The 17,942-nt window shown below is 38.3% G+C and overlaps 1 protein-coding gene and 1 pseudogene across 2 annotated transcripts in view; one reads left to right on the top strand and one right to left on the bottom strand.

The window, feature by feature from the left end:
- ARNT (aryl hydrocarbon receptor nuclear translocator) overlaps positions 1 to 17,942 on the bottom strand; it is an 80,650-nt gene that overhangs the window by 8,154 nt on the left and 54,554 nt on the right. For both annotated transcript variants that reach the window (XM_040461188.1, XM_040461187.1), the window contains exons 11-18: positions 16,143 to 16,219; positions 10,692 to 10,826; positions 7,549 to 7,623; positions 3,877 to 4,028; positions 1,013 to 1,123; positions 738 to 810; positions 472 to 595; positions 193 to 295 (exon numbers count right to left, since the gene is read on the bottom strand). In XM_040461188.1, the coding sequence (XP_040317122.1) occupies positions 193 to 295; positions 472 to 595; positions 738 to 810; positions 1,013 to 1,123; positions 3,877 to 4,028; positions 7,549 to 7,623; positions 10,692 to 10,826; positions 16,143 to 16,219 (850 nt within the window). The remainder of the gene's footprint in view (positions 1 to 192; positions 296 to 471; positions 596 to 737; positions 811 to 1,012; positions 1,124 to 3,876; positions 4,029 to 7,548; positions 7,624 to 10,691; positions 10,827 to 16,142; positions 16,220 to 17,942) is intronic.
- Positions 4,175 to 7,188, top strand: LOC121020963 (40S ribosomal protein S3a-like; annotated as a pseudogene).

Raw genomic sequence — 17,942 nt, 5'->3', positions numbered from 1 at the left:
AACCTATAACATAGCAACAGGACAGGTGCAAAGAAATAGGGGGAAGAAAAGCCAGCTTGCCTTGTCTTAAGCCCTACAAGTTCCACTGCTTTGTCTGAAAAAACCAGAGAAAGCTAGGGAAGAACAAAACTTGGATTCAGCAACTGAATGCTTCAGTTGCCCCCTAAAGCAGCAAATACATAAAGGGCTCACCTGAAATTCTCTGCCGGCCGGGGGGTAGGAGGGAATGTGTTGCCCTGTGAGAATAGCTGTTGGGTAGCAGGGACAGTGCTGGAGGAGATGCCTTTACTCTGATCTGTGGACCAAAAGGAGCAGGGGGAGGGCCAGTCAAGGGGCTGTAGTACATTAGTCCAGCAAGTTCCTATTTACTCATGAGGTATTATGATTAAGTAGAAAGATGTTGGGCAGTAGTAGGCACATCAGTAAGTGATCTAAATGAGAATTTAAGAGGAGAATGAGGAAGAAACATACCTGCATTGATGTTAGAGTAGATTTCTGAAAATCTTGGATCTCTATCCTGGGCAAACAGACTATCTGACTTCTCAAGGGGCTTACTGTGTTCTGGCCCTGTGGTTGTTACAGGCTGAACAGAAACCTGTAGGATACAATGATAAAAACAACCATGAAAAATGTAACATGACAATTCAATAACCCTAACATACACATACACTCTAACTGGCACTAGGGGACATTTCCTAAGGAAATGCTCATGCCTCTTCAAAAAAAGACACACTTACCTGGGAATGATTGTAGCCAGCCAGTCCATCTCTTCCTGATACCACATCCAATTCTGTTTGCTGTTGCTGCTGCCTATATGTTTAAAGGCCAGGAAGAAGAGAAAGATTTTTTTTTTTTTTTTTTTAATAAATCTGGGGAAAAAATCTCCCCTGGCCAGCAGAGAATTTCAGGTAAGTCCCTGAAAGCAAACAAACAAACAAACAAACAAACAAATGGGACTGCAGATACCCACTACCCAGGCTCATCAATAAAGAATTCTTCCACCATTTCTCACCTGGATGCCAACTGCCCTGAGCCCATCTCCAAGGATAAATTAGCTGTGGGACCTAGCTGTGGTCTCTGGATTGTGTTGGACAGTGTAGGCCTTGGTTCCTGGCTGGAGTTCCTGGGAAAATGGAAGAGCAGACAGAACAGAGGGGAATAAAAGGGTCAGGCACTGTTTAAGCTATATACATTTACTTATAGGTGAGGCAACAACTAATAAATTCCACTTAGAAGTCTAATCCTTTAAATAACCTGTGACTTCAGATTCAGCAAATACTTCATACCATGGACAACAAGGTACAAATAAAAACTGTGTCCCATGGCACAATGGTTTATCCTGTTTGGGTTTGAACTCCTTCTAGGTATACAATACCTAGTTGGTATACATGTGTATATCCGTACACCGTGTTTTTAAAAAGCATAAGTAAAAAAACTGACAATATATACACAAACATCAACAAAGGCTCTTTTGGGGGACGCCTGGCTAGCTAAGTCAGTAAAGCATGAGACTCCATCTCAGAGCTAGGAGTTCAAGCCCCACAGTGGGCACAGAGTCTACTAAATAAATAAATAAATAAATAAATAAATAAATAAATAAATACCACAAAGAGTCTTTTTGGATAGTGAGAAAAATTTCCCCTCTCTTTATAAGTTTTCCATACTTTCTAAATTTTATGTAAAAATATTTATTTTAAAAATATTAAGAATTAAAATAAATAGTGGTGGGGAAAACAGTATGTAAAAATGAGGAACACCATTATTTCCAGAAACAAGTTCTTAAAAGGACTGAAAATTTTCTAAATTTAAACAAAATGGAGACACAAAACAACGGTTGTTCTGTAATATAAAGATGCAAAAACAGAAAGAAAATTACAGTGAACATGACCATATATCCGAGTCCTGAGTAAATAGAAATTTCTAACTCAATCCACTCTGTTATACTAATTAGAAAAGAATATTAAAAGACCTAAAATTAGAAGAACACAGACTCAGCATTGTCACAAGGTATTTGATAATTATTTCTAAGCATATCTTCAAGAGCTAAGCTCAAGGGCAATTCTATATAGCTAGACTAAGTGGAAAAGTAGTAACCTGACAACTGACATCCACTTATAATAAAAAAGATAGTAAGAATGTGGAGAAACTGGAATCCTCATTAAATTGCTGATGGAGGGGCGCCTGGGTGGCGCAGTCGGTTGAGCGTCCGACTTCAGCCAGGTCACGATCTCGCGGTCTGTGAGTTCAAGCCCCACATCAGGCTCTGGGCTGATGGCTCAGAGTCTGGAGCCTGTTTCCGATTCTGTGTCTCCCTCTCTCTCTGCCCCTCCCCCGTTCATGCTCTGTCTCTCTCTGTCCCAAAAATAAATAAACGTTGAAAAACAAAAAATTAAAAAAATAAATAAATAAATTGCTGATGGAAATGTAAAAGGGTACTGAAGCTTTGGAAAACAGTTTGGCAATTCCTCAAAAAATTAAACACAGAGTTACCAAGTAACCCAGCAGTTCTACTCTTAGGTATACACCCAAGAGAACAAAAACATCCACATAAAGACTGGTACATAAATGTTCATAGCCATGTTCCAAATAGCCAAAAAGTAGAAATAACCCAATGACCATCAACTAATGAATGGATAAACAAAATGTATCCCCATATAAAGGAATATTATTTGGCAATAAAAAAAAAATGAAGTACAGATAAATACTACAAGAGAGGACCCTTAAAACATTATACTAAGCGTTAAGAGGCCAGTCATAAAGAATCATGTATTATATGATTCCATGCATATGAAACGCCTAGAATAGACAAATCTATAGAGACAGAGAGTAGATTAGTTGTCGTAAGGGCTTGGGAGTGGGGAGGATGACTGTTAATGAGTACAGAATTTCTTTTAGGGGGAATGAGCATGTACTGAAATTAGATTGTAGTAATAGCTGTACAACCCTGTGACATACTAAAAAAATTATACACTTTAAATGGGTGAACTATATGGTACATGCAATCTATAACTCAATAAAACTGGTTTTTACAAAGTTGAGGAAGAAAAACTCAAAAAGAAAGGAATGAGGAACAGAAACTAACAAAAGTGGACATAGATAGCTCTGCTCTCAGCGACAGTCCATGAGCCAAATCCAGTCCATTGTCTGTTTTTGTAAATCAAAGTCTGTTGGAACATAGCTATCTTTGTTCATTTCATTTGTTTAGGACTCTTTTCATGCTACAATAGCAGGGGTTAGTAACTGCAATAGAGACCATATGCCTCACAAAGCTAAAATAATTATTATCTGTCCTTTTACAAAAAAAGTTTAGAGACACCTGCTCTAGAGGAAAATCCTACCAGAATAGAGCAATAAACCGGTGTAGAAAACAATATGTTTTCTGAGGGCACCTGGGTGGCTCAGTCGGTTAAGCATCCGACTCCGGCTCAGGTCAGGATCCTGCAGTTTGTGAGTTCTAGCCCTCCGTCAGGCTCTGTGCTGACAGCTCAGAGCCTGGAGCTAGCTTCAGTTTCGGTGTCTCCCTCTTTCTCTGCCCTCCCCCGCTTATGCTCTGTTTCTCCCTGTCTCTCAAAAATAAATAAATGTTTTTAAAAAATTAAAAAAACAAAACAATATCCTTTCTAGAAGGGGATGAAACAAAGTTGAAATACAAACCCTTCACATCTTAGAACCTACTCTTTTAAGCTACTGTTTGTTAAAATCTTATTCTACCTGGATGAATTACTCTAAATTCTATAGTAAGCTAAAGATGAGGAACTTCAAACTAATGGTGTTTACTACCACAAAAGTAGAAGAGGAGGAGACAGCTTGGTAAGGCTAAGCAGATTTGGCCCAGGAGAAATACCCAATATTGGTAAAGGCCTTTATGGTACATACTTCACATTGGTGTTGGTACAGATGATGTACTCAATTTCATCTGAGTAAGGGTTCTGGAAAGTAAAGGAGCTGGTTCTCATCCAGAGCCATTCCCGGTTCTTAGACCGGAACCGGAACATGACAGACAGCACCTGGCCTTTTAACTTCACCACCTGAAAAAGTTTTCATGCTATCAGTGAAACCCACAAAAAATTTTCTTTAGAATTTTTTTTTAATTTCCCATTTCTACAAACCTAAGATTCTTGTGTCACTGTCCTTGAAATATACCAGTCTCTTTCAATGTTACAGATAAAACAATATGCACAGTGAAAACTTAGTGCTAAATAATGAGAGGTATATTTATTTTCTTCCTAGAGTCCTAAGTAGCTATCTGACCACTTTAGTCAAAGTCAAACAAAGGAAACAATTTTTTCCAGGAGAGTAAAGACTGTTTCCCCACTTCCCTTGGAAAGTCCCGTAAAGATATGCTGATCTAGCTTTACAAGTCTATACTAGAAATTTGTAGTTTGACACTGAAATAGCTTACATGTTGCTCCTCAATCCTAGGTTCTTCCCACTCCAAACCTGAGGACTTCTGTTTTCACAGCATCCATGGAGATTTCTATTAAAACTAAATTGGCTTTAGTTTTGCTTTGCTTTTGTTTTTTAAAAGAAAGTAATCATGGGAAAAAATTACCTTTGACTCTCCCTCCCTAACAATAAAAAAATAATATTTGCAGCTAACAGTTATTTTGTACTTACTATACATTGAGCACTGGGCTCTGTGCTTTTCTATTTTTTTTGTTTAGAACATTAACAACATGATAAAAAAGAAATATGAGTTACTGCATTTTAATAATACTAAGCAGCCTTTAACTCTTACATGTGCTTACTGTGTAATATATACAGAATGAATATGACATCTATACACAACTAAGTACTGGCTTTGAAAACCTGCTTATTGCAGTATATATCTATTCCAATGAGGTATAAGCCCAATGCTTCAAAATACCTACTTTATGTATATATTTTTTAAGAAAAAGTGGTAACATTTGTATTTAAGCTGCAAACAGTGTGGAAATAACTGGTGATGTTACAAGCTGACTGAGAAATAATTACAGCAGAAAATGGAACGTACTTCACTTAGTAATAATAAAATGGCACATTTTATACACACACACACACACCTTGTACACATCAAGTGTAAAACACTTGGTTACTACAGTAACTCAAATGGAAGAGAAAAAAAGGAAAACAAGCTTCATTGGAAATAACTAAATTTATTACTGAAAAATAAATATAAATTCAACTGGACTTAAATAGCAGTATCAGGAAATCAGCAACCAAGTAAGCAGCTGGAGACCACACATTAAAAAGCACCTTTATCTAGGTACTCTAAAGTCACAGTAGCAACTAATGTCAGAATAATAACTTTGAGATTATACAGTGTGTAATGAGTCATTAAAGCTGTTTTGGAATAAACATTTTCCACAAGAGAGAAAATAATAGTCTATGGCCAAAAGTGTCAAGAATTCAGAATTCAAGGATTTAAAATATACTGTACAATATCTTCTCACACTAAAGGTCCATGTCCTTAGTTTTGAATGGATTCAACAGAAGTCAGAATGGTTTTCAGAATGGTTTTTCTGAGCCTACACATATACGAAATGTGATTTTTCTGTGAGCTGCAGCGGAGTACAAGGAACTGGTAATGCTGAGGACTCAGGAGACAGACATTTCACTGCCATCTTCTGATTTTCTATAGAAGTTGGGTTATACATGGGGCACCTTGGTGGCTCAGTCAGTTGGGCATCCGACTTCGGCTCAGGTCATGATCTCACAGTTTGTGAGTTTGAGTCCCATGTCGGGCTCTGTGCTGACAGCTCAGAGCCTGGAGCCTACTTAAGATTCTGTGTCTCCCTCTCTCTCTGCCCCCTCCCCTGCTAACGCTCTGTCTCTGTCTCTCAAAATGTATAAATGTTAAAAAAAAAAAAAGTTGGACTATGTGCTTTAAATGCATTGCCTTATTTAATATTCCCAACAATCCTCTGAATTTAAGTACTATTATTATACCTATTGTATTCCTAAGGACACTACTGAGGCTTAAAGAGGGAAATTAGTTTAATATAAGAATGCTTCCTAAAGCCAAATATGTACTAAAATTAAATTCACCAGATATTTTCAGAATCTAGCGCCTGAAAATAACAATTGAGTCAGCTTACAACTAAGAGTTAACTCTTGCCTTTTGGCTCCCTTAGCAGTGCCATGCAGGCTGGCAAGAACAGATGCTTTATAAAAGGGCAAAAAGGCAGCCAAGAAGAAAGTGGTTGATCCATTTTCTAAGAAAGACTGGTATGATGTGAAGGCACTGGATATAAGAAATACTGGAGGGGCGCCTGGGTGGCGCAGTCGGTTGAGCGTCCGACTTCAGCCAGGTCACGATCTCGCGGTCCGTGAGTTCGAGCCCCGCGTCGGGCTCTGGGCTGATGGCTCAGAGCCTGGAGCCTGTTTCCGATTCTGTGTCTCCCTCTCTCTCTGCCCCTCCCCCGTTCATGCTCTGTCTCTCTCTGTCCCAAAAATAAATAAACGTTGAAAAAAAAATTTTTTTTTAAAAAAAGAAATACTGGAAAAACACTACTCATGAGAAATCAAGGAATCAAAATCTCATCTGATGGCCTCAAGGGTCGTGTTTTTCAAGTGAGCCCTGCTGATCTGCCATGAATGATAAAGTTGCATTTATAAAATTCAAGCTAATTACTGAGGATGTTCAGGGCAAAAACTGCCTAATTTCTATGGCATAGATCTTACCCATGAGAAAATGTGTTCCATGGTCAAAAAATGGCAGACAATGATTGAAGCTCATGTTCATGTTAAGACTACTGATAGCTATTTTCTTTGTCTATTTTGTGTTGGTTTCACTAAAAAACACATAAATCAGATTAATCAGAAGACCTCTTATGCTCAGCACCGACAGGTCCACCAAATTCAGGAAAAGATGGCAGAAATCATAACCTGAGAAGTGCAGACAAATGACTTCAAAGAAATGGTAAATAACTGATTGCAGATAGCATCAGAAAAGACATAGAAAAGGCTTGCCAATCTATTTATCCACTTCATGATGTCTTTAACTGTTAGGTAAAAATGCCGAAGCAGCCCAAGTTTGAATTGGAAACGCTCATGGAGCTTTATGGTTAAGGAATTAGTTTTGGAAAAGCCACTGGGGATAAGACTGGTACTAAAGTGGGACGAGCTGGTGGATATGAGAATATCTACAAAATCTGTTTAAAATTCAGACATTTAATGGTGACAAAAAATCTTACTTGTAATGTTTAAAAAAAAAAAGCCATTGACTCTTACTTATCTATAAAACAACTAAGAAATGAATACTTCTACTAGCATCCACAGTTCAGTGAGGCCTAAAGTATTTTAAATACTTTAAAGAGTCTTTTGGATACAGCTAGCTAGATATAAGACAGTGAGCAGCCAAAGCCAAAATATGGCCATTATCCATAGTTTCAAAATACCAGTCCTTTTCTCTTTTCTGTTCCTTAGAAATACAGGCTATGTACCAAACATAAGATTATGGTGGTGCCTGTCACAGTACTCCGTCAGTGGTCAATAAATATTTGAGGAATTAATATGATAACAAATATTAAATAACAATATTAGATCCAAACCAGGGGAGAAAGTTACCTGTTGGAAGCTGTCTCTTAGAAGCTGTTGGTCTTCAGGATGACAGAATTCCACAATATTCTTTCCTAAGAGTTCCTAAAAATGGAAAAGAAGAGTAAGATGGACACTTTTATGATCATCTAACTTCATGGCCCATCAGCAAAGGACTTGGATTTTATTTCTCCTGTCTTTATCCCAGGATTACAAGTGAGGAGGAAAAACAAACAAACAAAACCAAAATACAGAATCTGCTAAGCAAATGGCCTCTAGAACATTTTTCTTTTTCAGAACATTATTTACTTTAACTGCATTTTTATAGATTTGAGGTCTAATGTACAACATATAATTCACTTTCTAAATCTACAATTTGATGGTCTCTAACATATTTATACTGTTGTGCAACTACCATTATTAGCACAATCCAGTTTTAGAATATGTCCACTGCCCCCAAAAGTTCCCTTGTGCCTGTTCGTAGTCAACACCTGCTCCCAATCTCCTAGCCAACCAGTGAGTGATCTGCTTTCTACTTTAGTGCTGCCTTTTCTAGAAATTTCATACAAATGGAATTATATAATATGTAGTTTTTTGTTTTGTTTTGTTTTTTTTAAATTTTTTTTCAACGTTTTTTATTTATTTTTGGGACAGAGAGAGACAGAGCATGAACGGGGGAGGGGCAGAGAGAGAGAGGGAGACACAGAATTGGAAACAGGCTCCAGGCTCCGAGCCATCAGCCCAGAGCCCGACGCGGGGCTCGACTCACGGACCGCGAGATCGTGACCTGGCTGAAGTCGGACGCTTAACCGACTGCGCCACCCAGGCGCCCCTAATATGTAGTTTTTTGTGTCTAGCTTCTTACAATTAACTTAAGATTTTTGGAGTTCATGTATGTTGTTGCATGTATCAAAAGTATATTCCTTTTTATTGCTCAGCAGTATTCTAACATGAAGGTATCAGTTTGTGTATCCTTGAGTTTTCCCACTTTGGGGCTATTATGAAATACAACTGTGAATAAAAATCTTTCTTTATGGGCACATATGTTTCATTTCTCTTAAGTAAATACTTACGAGTGCAACTGCTACATTGTAGAATAAGTCACATTTAATTTTTTATGAAACTGTTTTTCCATTTTTCCAAAATGTTTTTCCAAAGTGACTATGCCATCGTACATGTCTACCAACAACATGTGATGGTTTCAATTTCCCCACATTCTAACAACACTTTTTAAAAAAAATGTTTATTTTGAGAGAGCACGAGTATTTGCACATGCGTGTGGGGGAGGTACAAAGGGAGAGGGTGAGAGAGAATCCCAAGCAGGCTCCGTACTGTCGGCGCAGAGCCCAATGTGAGGCTCGATCTCACTAAGTGTGAGATCGTGACCTGAACTGAAATCAAGAGTCAGATGCTCAATTGACTGAGCCACCCAGGTGCCCCACTTTTTGATAATATTGGACATATAGTGGTATCTCACTGTGGTTTTAATTTGTACCTCCCTATTGACTAATGATGATGAGCATCTTGGTTTTTTGTTTGTTTGTTTTTGTTTTTTAAGATTTTCTTTTTAAGTAATTGCTATACCCAACATGGAGCTCAAACTTACAACCCTGAGATCAACAGTTGCATGCTCCCCTGACTGAGCAGCCAGGTGCCCCATGATGAACATCTTTTTATATGCCATTCCTATTGCTTCTTTGGTGAAATGTCTATTCAAATCTTGTGCCCCTTTTTTACTGGCTGTTTATCTTAATGAGTTCTGAGAGTTCTTTTATATATTCTGGATACCAATTCTTTTATAAGAAATCTTTGCCTAACTTAAGATCACAAAGATATTCTCCTATATTCTTCTAGAAGTTTTATAACTTTAGCTCTCATGCATTTACGTCTTTGAGTTGATCTTTGTGCATGGTGTGGGTAAGAGTTTACATCCTTTTGAGGTGGGTGGATATCCAACTTTTCCATCACCATCTGTTAGAAAGACTTCTTTTCCCTGCTTAATTGTTGGCATCTTTTTGGAAAATCATCTGACCATAAATGTGAAAAGACACTCTACTCTGGTTCTATTGATCTATATACCTATCTTTACATTGCTCCCACACTACCTTGATGACAACTATGTGACAGATGATGAATCAGGTAGTGATTCCAACTTCGTTCTTTTTTTCCAAGACCTCTTCTTTACCAACTTCTTCACAGAACCATAATCGGAAGTCCCTCCTGGCCATATGGCTTTGAAAGTTTGTATAATGACTTATTTCTCAACTCTGGGTATAGCTTCCTAGTCTGTTGAATGAGAAATCTCAATAAAGGAGCACCTGGATGGCTCAGTCGGTTAGGTGTCTGACTTCAGCTCGAGTCCTGATCTCACAGTTCATGAGTTTGAGCCCTGCATCAGGCTCTGTGCGGACAGCTCAGAGCCTGGAGCCTGCTTCAGATTCTCTGTCTCCCTGTCTCTCTGCCCCTTCCCTGTTCACACTGTCCCTCTCTCTCAAAAATAAATGGATATTTGGGGCGCCTGGGTGGCGCAGTCGGTTGAGCGTCCGACTTCAGCCAGGTCACGATCTCGCGGTCCGTGAGTTTGAGCCCCGCATCGGGCTCTGGGCTGATGGCTCGGAGCCTGGAGCCTGTTTCCGATTCTGTGTCTCCCTCTCTCTCTGCCCCTCCCCCGTTCATGCTCTGTCTCTCTCTGTCCCCAAAATAAATAAACGTTGAAAAAAAAAATAAAAATAAAAAAATAAATGGATATTAAAAAAATTTTAATAAAAAATTTTTCAATAAAATCATAACTGGTGCCAAATCTGCATATTTTGTGGGTTACTATGTACCTAGGTGACTACAAAAATTATCTAACAATGGTCATACCATTATAAAAATTAAAATGACACTTTTGCATTATTATTATCTATATTAATATCAACAAGAAAAAATAAATACACATTCATGCCTGCTGTCCCAACCTGGTTTCACAAAATGTATTTTTCTAGGTTAGATGAATAACACTGGCAGGAAGCGGAGAATAAACTTAGCTACTGATAGAATAGGATCATCTCTTCTTTCTGACCTGCGGCTAACATGTTTTGGCTATTCTGGAATTACATGACTGAATAATCTAAACAAAGCCAAGGTAAACAGGTTTAAGTATTAGTGGTGTAACAGCTGTACCTCCTCACCTGTGGTTGATAGCCAACAGTAGCCACACAGCGGTGATCCACAAAAGTGAAGATCCCCTCAATGTTGTGCCGAGAGATGAACTCTGTTGGTTGACAAACGTTACTCATGTCTGTACAGTTGGGAGAACTGGTTACCTGAAAGTAAAGAGATAAAAACAAGATAAAACGATTCCATTCTTTATAGATGCGTTTCCCATGTCCTCGTGATCATATACATAAACACGAGCATCCCAGTTTAAGGAATTTCTGTGCTTTCACATCTCACTCAGAAAGGAAAAAATTACAATCACAATTAGAGAGACCAAGAGGCCTAGCTTCACCCCCACATCTGTACTCTTTACCAACTCTGTAAAGATAAAAATTCATTCAACCCAAAATTCACCTACTGTCATTCAGCTTGGCTGTGCTGTGTTCATTATTCAGATTGGAAAATTATAGTCTCCGGTAACCAAGAAACTTATCTAACTTTATGGGAAGAATCAAAATACTTCCACTTCTCTAGTCATGTAATGACAAAATGAAAAGATCTCTCTTCTCCTGATAGAAGCAGAAGAAATTAGTTGGAAATAGAAAATTCAGCACTTGTAAAGGTCAAAGTATGAAAGATAAAGGGAAAAGATCTCCCTCCTCTTCTCATCCTTTTCAGATTCTTCTAAATCTAAGAGAAGCAAACTATGAATGCCATATTTTTCCAAATATCTAGAGTTTTATATAATTCTTCATTTATATTCAGAGAGTAAAATAAAAATAACATGAACAAGTCCCGAGATTTCTTCTCACTGAATAGGGATGATATAGGACTTCCAGGGAAGATGGTGGAGCAGGAGGACCCTAAACTCACCTTGTCCCATGGATACAACTAGATAAAAGCCACATCAGTGTAAATAATCCAGAAAATGACCCAAAGGCTGGCAGAACAAACTCTCCACAGCTACGTAGAGAAGAGGCCACACTTAAGAGGGTAGGAAGGGTAGAGATGCAATTAGGAGCTAAACAGACCCACTAAGCAGACCTGTGTGACTGTCAGCAGGAGGGAGAGAAACATACTCTCACACAGCAGAGCCCCTATGGGGAAGACAAATCCCCATAACATTTGGCTTTGAAAACCAGAGGGGTGGAATTTCAAGAATTCTTACAAATAGCAGGGCTTAAAACCTGGAACACTAAAAATCAGCAATCTCAAGGGAAAGCTGGGAGGGCAAGAGGAAACTAAGTCCCTGCTCTTAAAGAAACAGCACAACAAACAGTCCCAGGGAGATACAGCATGGAAGCAGCACTATGAAAAACACCTGAGGTATACAGGAAGGAGATTTGTTTACTAACTTCAGAGGATGTGCTGGAGGGGCAGGGATCATCTGAAAACTTCTCCAGGAACAATGGAGCTTGCTGGTGCCATTACCTTCCTCCACCCCCCAGCACAAGCAGACACCTGCAAGAGCAGTGGGGTACCAACACTCATTACTTCACTTACGAACAGTGTGCCCCACCCAGGCACACCCCCTCCAGCCAGGCTGCAGCTCCAGGTTTCCTCCCATAGCAGAACCCTGCAAACCTTGTGAACACCTCGCACTCTGCTCATGCATCCTCCCGTGGCTGAGTGCTATTTATCTCTGGCAAACGTCTGGTCAGACTCAACTTAAAGCCACGGTGGCCCTAGACTAGCCTACTAACAACACAGGGACCAAACCTGCCCACAACGGACAAAGAGCCATTGCAGACGACTGGACCGAAGCAAAAGCAGCCCAGCCACAATAGCAGGGCACACACAGGAGACACCCCTGAAGTGCCAGGTTCTGGGGAACAGGGGACACTGCACTGCAGGGCACTACAGAACCCCTTTTTCATAAGGCCACTACTTTCAAGAGCAGGAGATGTAGCTGCCTTTCCTAATACATAGAAACAGACAGAGGAATATGTTCCAAATGAAATAATAGGACAAAATCACAGCAAGAGACCTAAACAAAACAGAGATAAAGTAATATGCCTGATAGAGAATTTAAAGTAATGGACATAAAGATACTCACTGGACTTGAGAAAAGAGTGGAGTACCTCAGTGAGACCCTTAACAAAAAGACAGGAAACATAAAAAAGAAACAATCAGAGATGAAGAACTCCATAACTGAAATTAAAAATACACTAGATGGAATAAATAGCAGACTAGAGGAAGCAGAAAAATGAATCAGTAACCTGGAGGATAGAATAATGGGAAGCAATCAAGCTGAACAGGAAAGAGGGAAAAAATAAATAAATAAAAAATGAAAATGGCCTTAGGGAACTCAGTCATGCCAGCAAGCTTAAGAACATTCACATTATAGGGATCCCAGAAGGAGAAGGGAGAGAAAAAGGGGCAGAAAATTTATTTGAATAAATAATAGCTGAAAACTTCCAAATTTCTGGGAAAGGAAATAGGAATCCAGATCCAGAAGGCACAGAGATTCCCCAATAAAATCAACCTAGGGAGGTTCACACCAAGACATACAATAATTGGCAAAAAGTAGAAAAAAAAATTTTAAAGCAGCAAGAAGAAAAAAAGAAAAGGATAACAGTTACATATAAAGGAAAACCATAACATAATCAGTAGATTTTTCAAAAGAAACTTTGTACACCAGAAGGGAGCAGCATGATATATTCAAAGTATTGAAAAGAAAAAACCCTGCCGCCAAGAATACTCTATCCAACAAGGCTATCATTCACAATTGAAGGACAGATAAAGTTTCCCAGACCAACAAAAGTTACAGAAATCATGACCACTAAGCTAACCTTACAAGAAATGTTAAAGGGGGCTCTTTGAGACAGTAAGGAGGAGTAAAAAAAGTAGGAAACACAAAAGCAGTAAAATTAAGTAGGTTTATAAATATCAGTCCAGGGATTCACAAAATAGAAGAATGTAAAGTATAATAAAGAATGGGTTCAAACTTAAGTGACCATTAACTTAATATAAGCTACTATATGCAAAAGATGTTATACACAAACCTAATGGTGACCACAAATTAAACCAGTAATAGATATGCAAAAAATAAAGGAATCCAAGTATATCATTAAATAAAGCCAACAAACCATCATTAGAGGAGAGAGCAAGAGAAGAAACAAAGCACAGGCTTCACCCCCAACATGAGGCTTGAACTCACAACCCTGAGATCAAGAGTCAGATGCTCCACCACCGACTGAGCCAGCCAGGCACTCCAAGAATTACCTTCAATGTAAATGGACTAAATGCTCCAATCAAAAGACACAGGGTGATAATATATAAAAAACAAGACCCATCTATATGCTGCCTATTAGAGACTCATTTGTGACCTAAAGACATATGAAGACTGAAAGTGAAGGGAAAAGCATTTATCACTCATGCAAATGGAAGTGAAAAGAAACAGGGTAGCAATATTTATATTGGACAAAATAGATTTTAAAACAAAGACTATAACAAGAGACAAAGACACTATATAATCACCAAAGGAATAAACCAACAAGAAGACTGAACAATTGTAAGTATTTATGCACTCAACATATTGGAAGCACCCAATATATAAAGCAGCTAATATATTATATAAAAGAAGTAATCTGTAGTAATACAGTAACAGCAAAGGACTTTAACATGCTACTGTCTTGAATGGATAGATCATCCAAACAGAAAATCAACAAGCAAACAGTGGCTTTGAATGACACACTGGACCAGATGGATCTAACAAATATATTCAGAATGCTCCATCCTAAAACAGTAGAATACACATTCTTTTTAAATCCTAGAAGAGAGCACAGGAAGTAATTTCTTTGACATTGGCCACAGCAACATTTTTTTTAGATATGGCTCCTGAGGCAGAGGAAACAAAAGCAAAAATAAACTACTGGGACTACATCAAAATAAAAAAGCTTCTGCACAGCAAAGAAAACAACCAAAAAAACTAAAAGACAACCTACTGAATGGGAAAAGCTATTTGCAAATGACATATCCGATAAAGAGTTTGTACCCAAATATATAAAGTACTTATACAACCCAACACCAAAAAACAAAAAAAAACAAAAAAAACCCACCCAAATAATCTAACCAAAAAATGGGAGAAGACATGAACAGACATTTCTCCAAAGAAGACATACTGATGGCCAACAGACCCATGAAAAGATGCTCAACACCACTAATCATCAGGGAAATGGAAATCAAAACCACAATGAGATACTACCTCATATCTGTCAGAATGGCTAAAAATCAAAAACACAAGAAACAACTGTTGGCCAGGATGAAGAGAAAAAGGAACTCCTGTGCAGTGTTGGCGGGAATGCAAAACTGGTGCAGCCACTGTGAAAAACAGTACGGAGGTTCCTCAAAAAATTAAAAAGAGAACTACCATATGATCCAGTAATTCCACTACCAGGCATTTATGCAAAGGATATAAAAACACTAATCCGAAAATATACATGCACTATGTTTACTGCAGCATTATTTATAATAGCCAAATTATGGCAGCAGCCCAAGTCTCCATCGATAGGTGAATGGATAAAGATGATATGTGTGTGTGTGGGTGTGGGTGTGTATATATATACATATATATATGTACACGTACACACCCACACCCACACCCACGTTAATGGAATATTACTCAGCCGTAAGAAAGAATGGAATCTTCCCATTTACAACATGGATGGATCTAGAGAGCATAATTCTAAGTGAAATAAGTCAGACAAAGACAAATACCATATGATTTCACATATATGTGGACTTAAAAAACAAAACAAAGATAAAAAAGACAAACAAAAAATAAGATTCTTAACTACAGAGAACAAACTCTGGGTCAGGGGATAGGTGAAAAAGGTGAAGAAGATTAAGAAAACACTATTTTCTTTCCAAGTGTCTATTTAAATTCGTTAGTTAACATCCAGTGTAATTAAGTTTCAGGTGTAGAAAGGTAGTGATTTATCACACACATAACACCCGGTACTCATCACAAGTGTCTTCCTCAGTACCCATCACCTATTTAACCCATTCCCATCCCCCCAAGAATATGCTTATGATGAGCACTGAGTAATGTATAGAATTACTGAATCACTCTGCTATACACCTAATATAACTAATACACTAGTAAATTAATATAATACCATATGTTAACTGTATTGGGATTAAAAGTTAAAAAACAGGGGCGCCTGGGTGGCGCAGTCGGTTAAGCGTCTGACTTCAGCCAGGTCACGATCTTGCGGTCCGTGAGTTCGAGCCCCGCGTCGGGCTCTGGGCTGATGGCTCAGAGCCTGGAGCCTGTTTCCGATTCTGTGTCTCCCTCTCTCTCTCTCTGCCCCTCCCCTGTTCATGCTCTGTCTCTCTCTGTCCCAAAAATAAATAAACGTTGAAAAAAAAAACATTTAAAAAAAAGTTAAAAAACAAATACTCAAAGAAAACTGAAAAATAAAGAAAGAAGGAAAAAAGGAAAAAAAAAAGATGATATAGGTGTGGAAATTCATACTTGCCTGTAGTCTGCCAATGGCCACTAGGCAAAATTTGCTCCCCTGGCCAGCCTCTGGATCATCATCTGGGAGGGAGACACCTTCAGGAAGGTGAAGTTAAAAAGGTTTAACAGGGATTTCAAACTCAATTGCCTTCAATACAGATAGAAAGATTTAAAATACATGTAGGTATGAAGAGACTAAGTATAACACAATAGAGAGTGCTGAATGATTAGAATAACAGTAAGACAACAATTGCACAGAACTTACCACATATGCCAGGTACTATTTTAAGTATTTTTACATATAATAATTCATGTATTTTACCCATATTAATTGTAATAAATTGCAGAGTACAAGTCCCACCCTAAGTATTCTTAAAAACCATGTTGGCCAAGCCAAACATATATGAAGACAGTCATTCATTCTGTGACCATAATGACAGGCAGATAACAGATGTCTTGCCCAACCTGTGTCTTTTATTTAAAGTAAGCAAACAACCAAAAATGAAATGAAACCAAACACCAACAGTTATTTATGTCCTTTGGAAAAGAGAGAAGCCAATGTTTCAATATTTTGTGTGGAAAAGGAAGAAGACTGCATTCTCTTTAGTCTTTGCATATGCATCTTTTTTTTTTTACCAAGAAAAATAGTATTTCTTTGAGAGCAATACAGAAGAATGAAAGACCATGCATACTGCAAAAGTATGGTTTACACGATATATAAATTAAAAAGTTCAAATGTCACTACACTTAAAACTAAATTTTTCGGGGCGCCTGGGTGGCGCAGTCGGTTAAGCGTCCGACTTCAGCCAGGTCACGATCTCGCGATCCGGGAGTCTGAGCCCCGCGTCGGGCTCTGGGCTGATGGCTCAGAGCCTGGAGCCTGTTTCCGATTCTGTGTCTCCCTCTCTCTCTGCCCCTCCCCCGTTCATGCTCTCTCTCTGTCCCAAAAATAAATAAACGCTGAAAAAATAAATAAATAAATAAATAAATAAATAAATAAATAAAATTTTAAAAAAACAACTAAATTTTTCTTAATTGCATTTAACTGCCATTTATTGAATGCGTACTATATGCCAGGCACTGGGATGAGTGATTTTCTTACATTAAATTTAATCCTCAAAATAACTCTGCATGAGTTATTTTGAGTTTGGAGTTATAATCTCCAAATCATAGGTAAGAAATCTGAGGGGTTCTTTTTATAAAGTCAAGCAACTTACCCTAAGTTATACCATTAATAAGTAACAATGCCAGAATCAAACTCAGGTTTTTCCAAATACAAAGTTCAATTTCTTACCCCAATATACCACCTTGCCTCCCTTTTCTCTTAGTTTCCCCTTCTCTACAATCCCACTTCCCAATCATACCCATCCAGCAGGGAAGTAATAAAGTGGCTAAGATCTGGAAATTCTGACAAACCAGTTTAAAAGGCTGACCCCTGCACCCCAACCACCCTTCTCATATTCCCTGTTTGACTTCCAGTTCTAGTAAAGCTACTCTGCTCACATCCTGATTTAAAACCTTTACAGAGAATATCCCATTTGTAAATTACTACAATCAAGCCATTTCCCTCTTTTCCCTCAAAGTCGTGCTCCTACTTTATGTAGCTTTCTCAAATTAACTACATTCAATGCCAACTGCTTCTTTGCACACAAATACTTAGAAAATAGGTATTCAGTATATATTATTATGAATCTGCACAATTAAAATTGCATTCTGTGACACAGCCAACATTGAGTCATTTTCCAGTCTGAGTAATCCATCTCCCCAACTGGACTATAAAGGAGGAGCAGAAGTCTATCTGCTTTTTCTTTCGTGTTTT

This window comes from Herpailurus yagouaroundi, unplaced genomic scaffold (assembly GCF_014898765.1).
Source record: "Herpailurus yagouaroundi ecotype Mexico unplaced genomic scaffold, PumYag 254, whole genome shotgun sequence".
Lineage (NCBI taxonomy): Eukaryota > Metazoa > Chordata > Mammalia > Carnivora > Felidae > Herpailurus > Herpailurus yagouaroundi.
The sequence above is the reverse complement of the archived record's forward strand: the minus strand, read 5'-3'. Positions and strand labels throughout refer to the sequence as shown.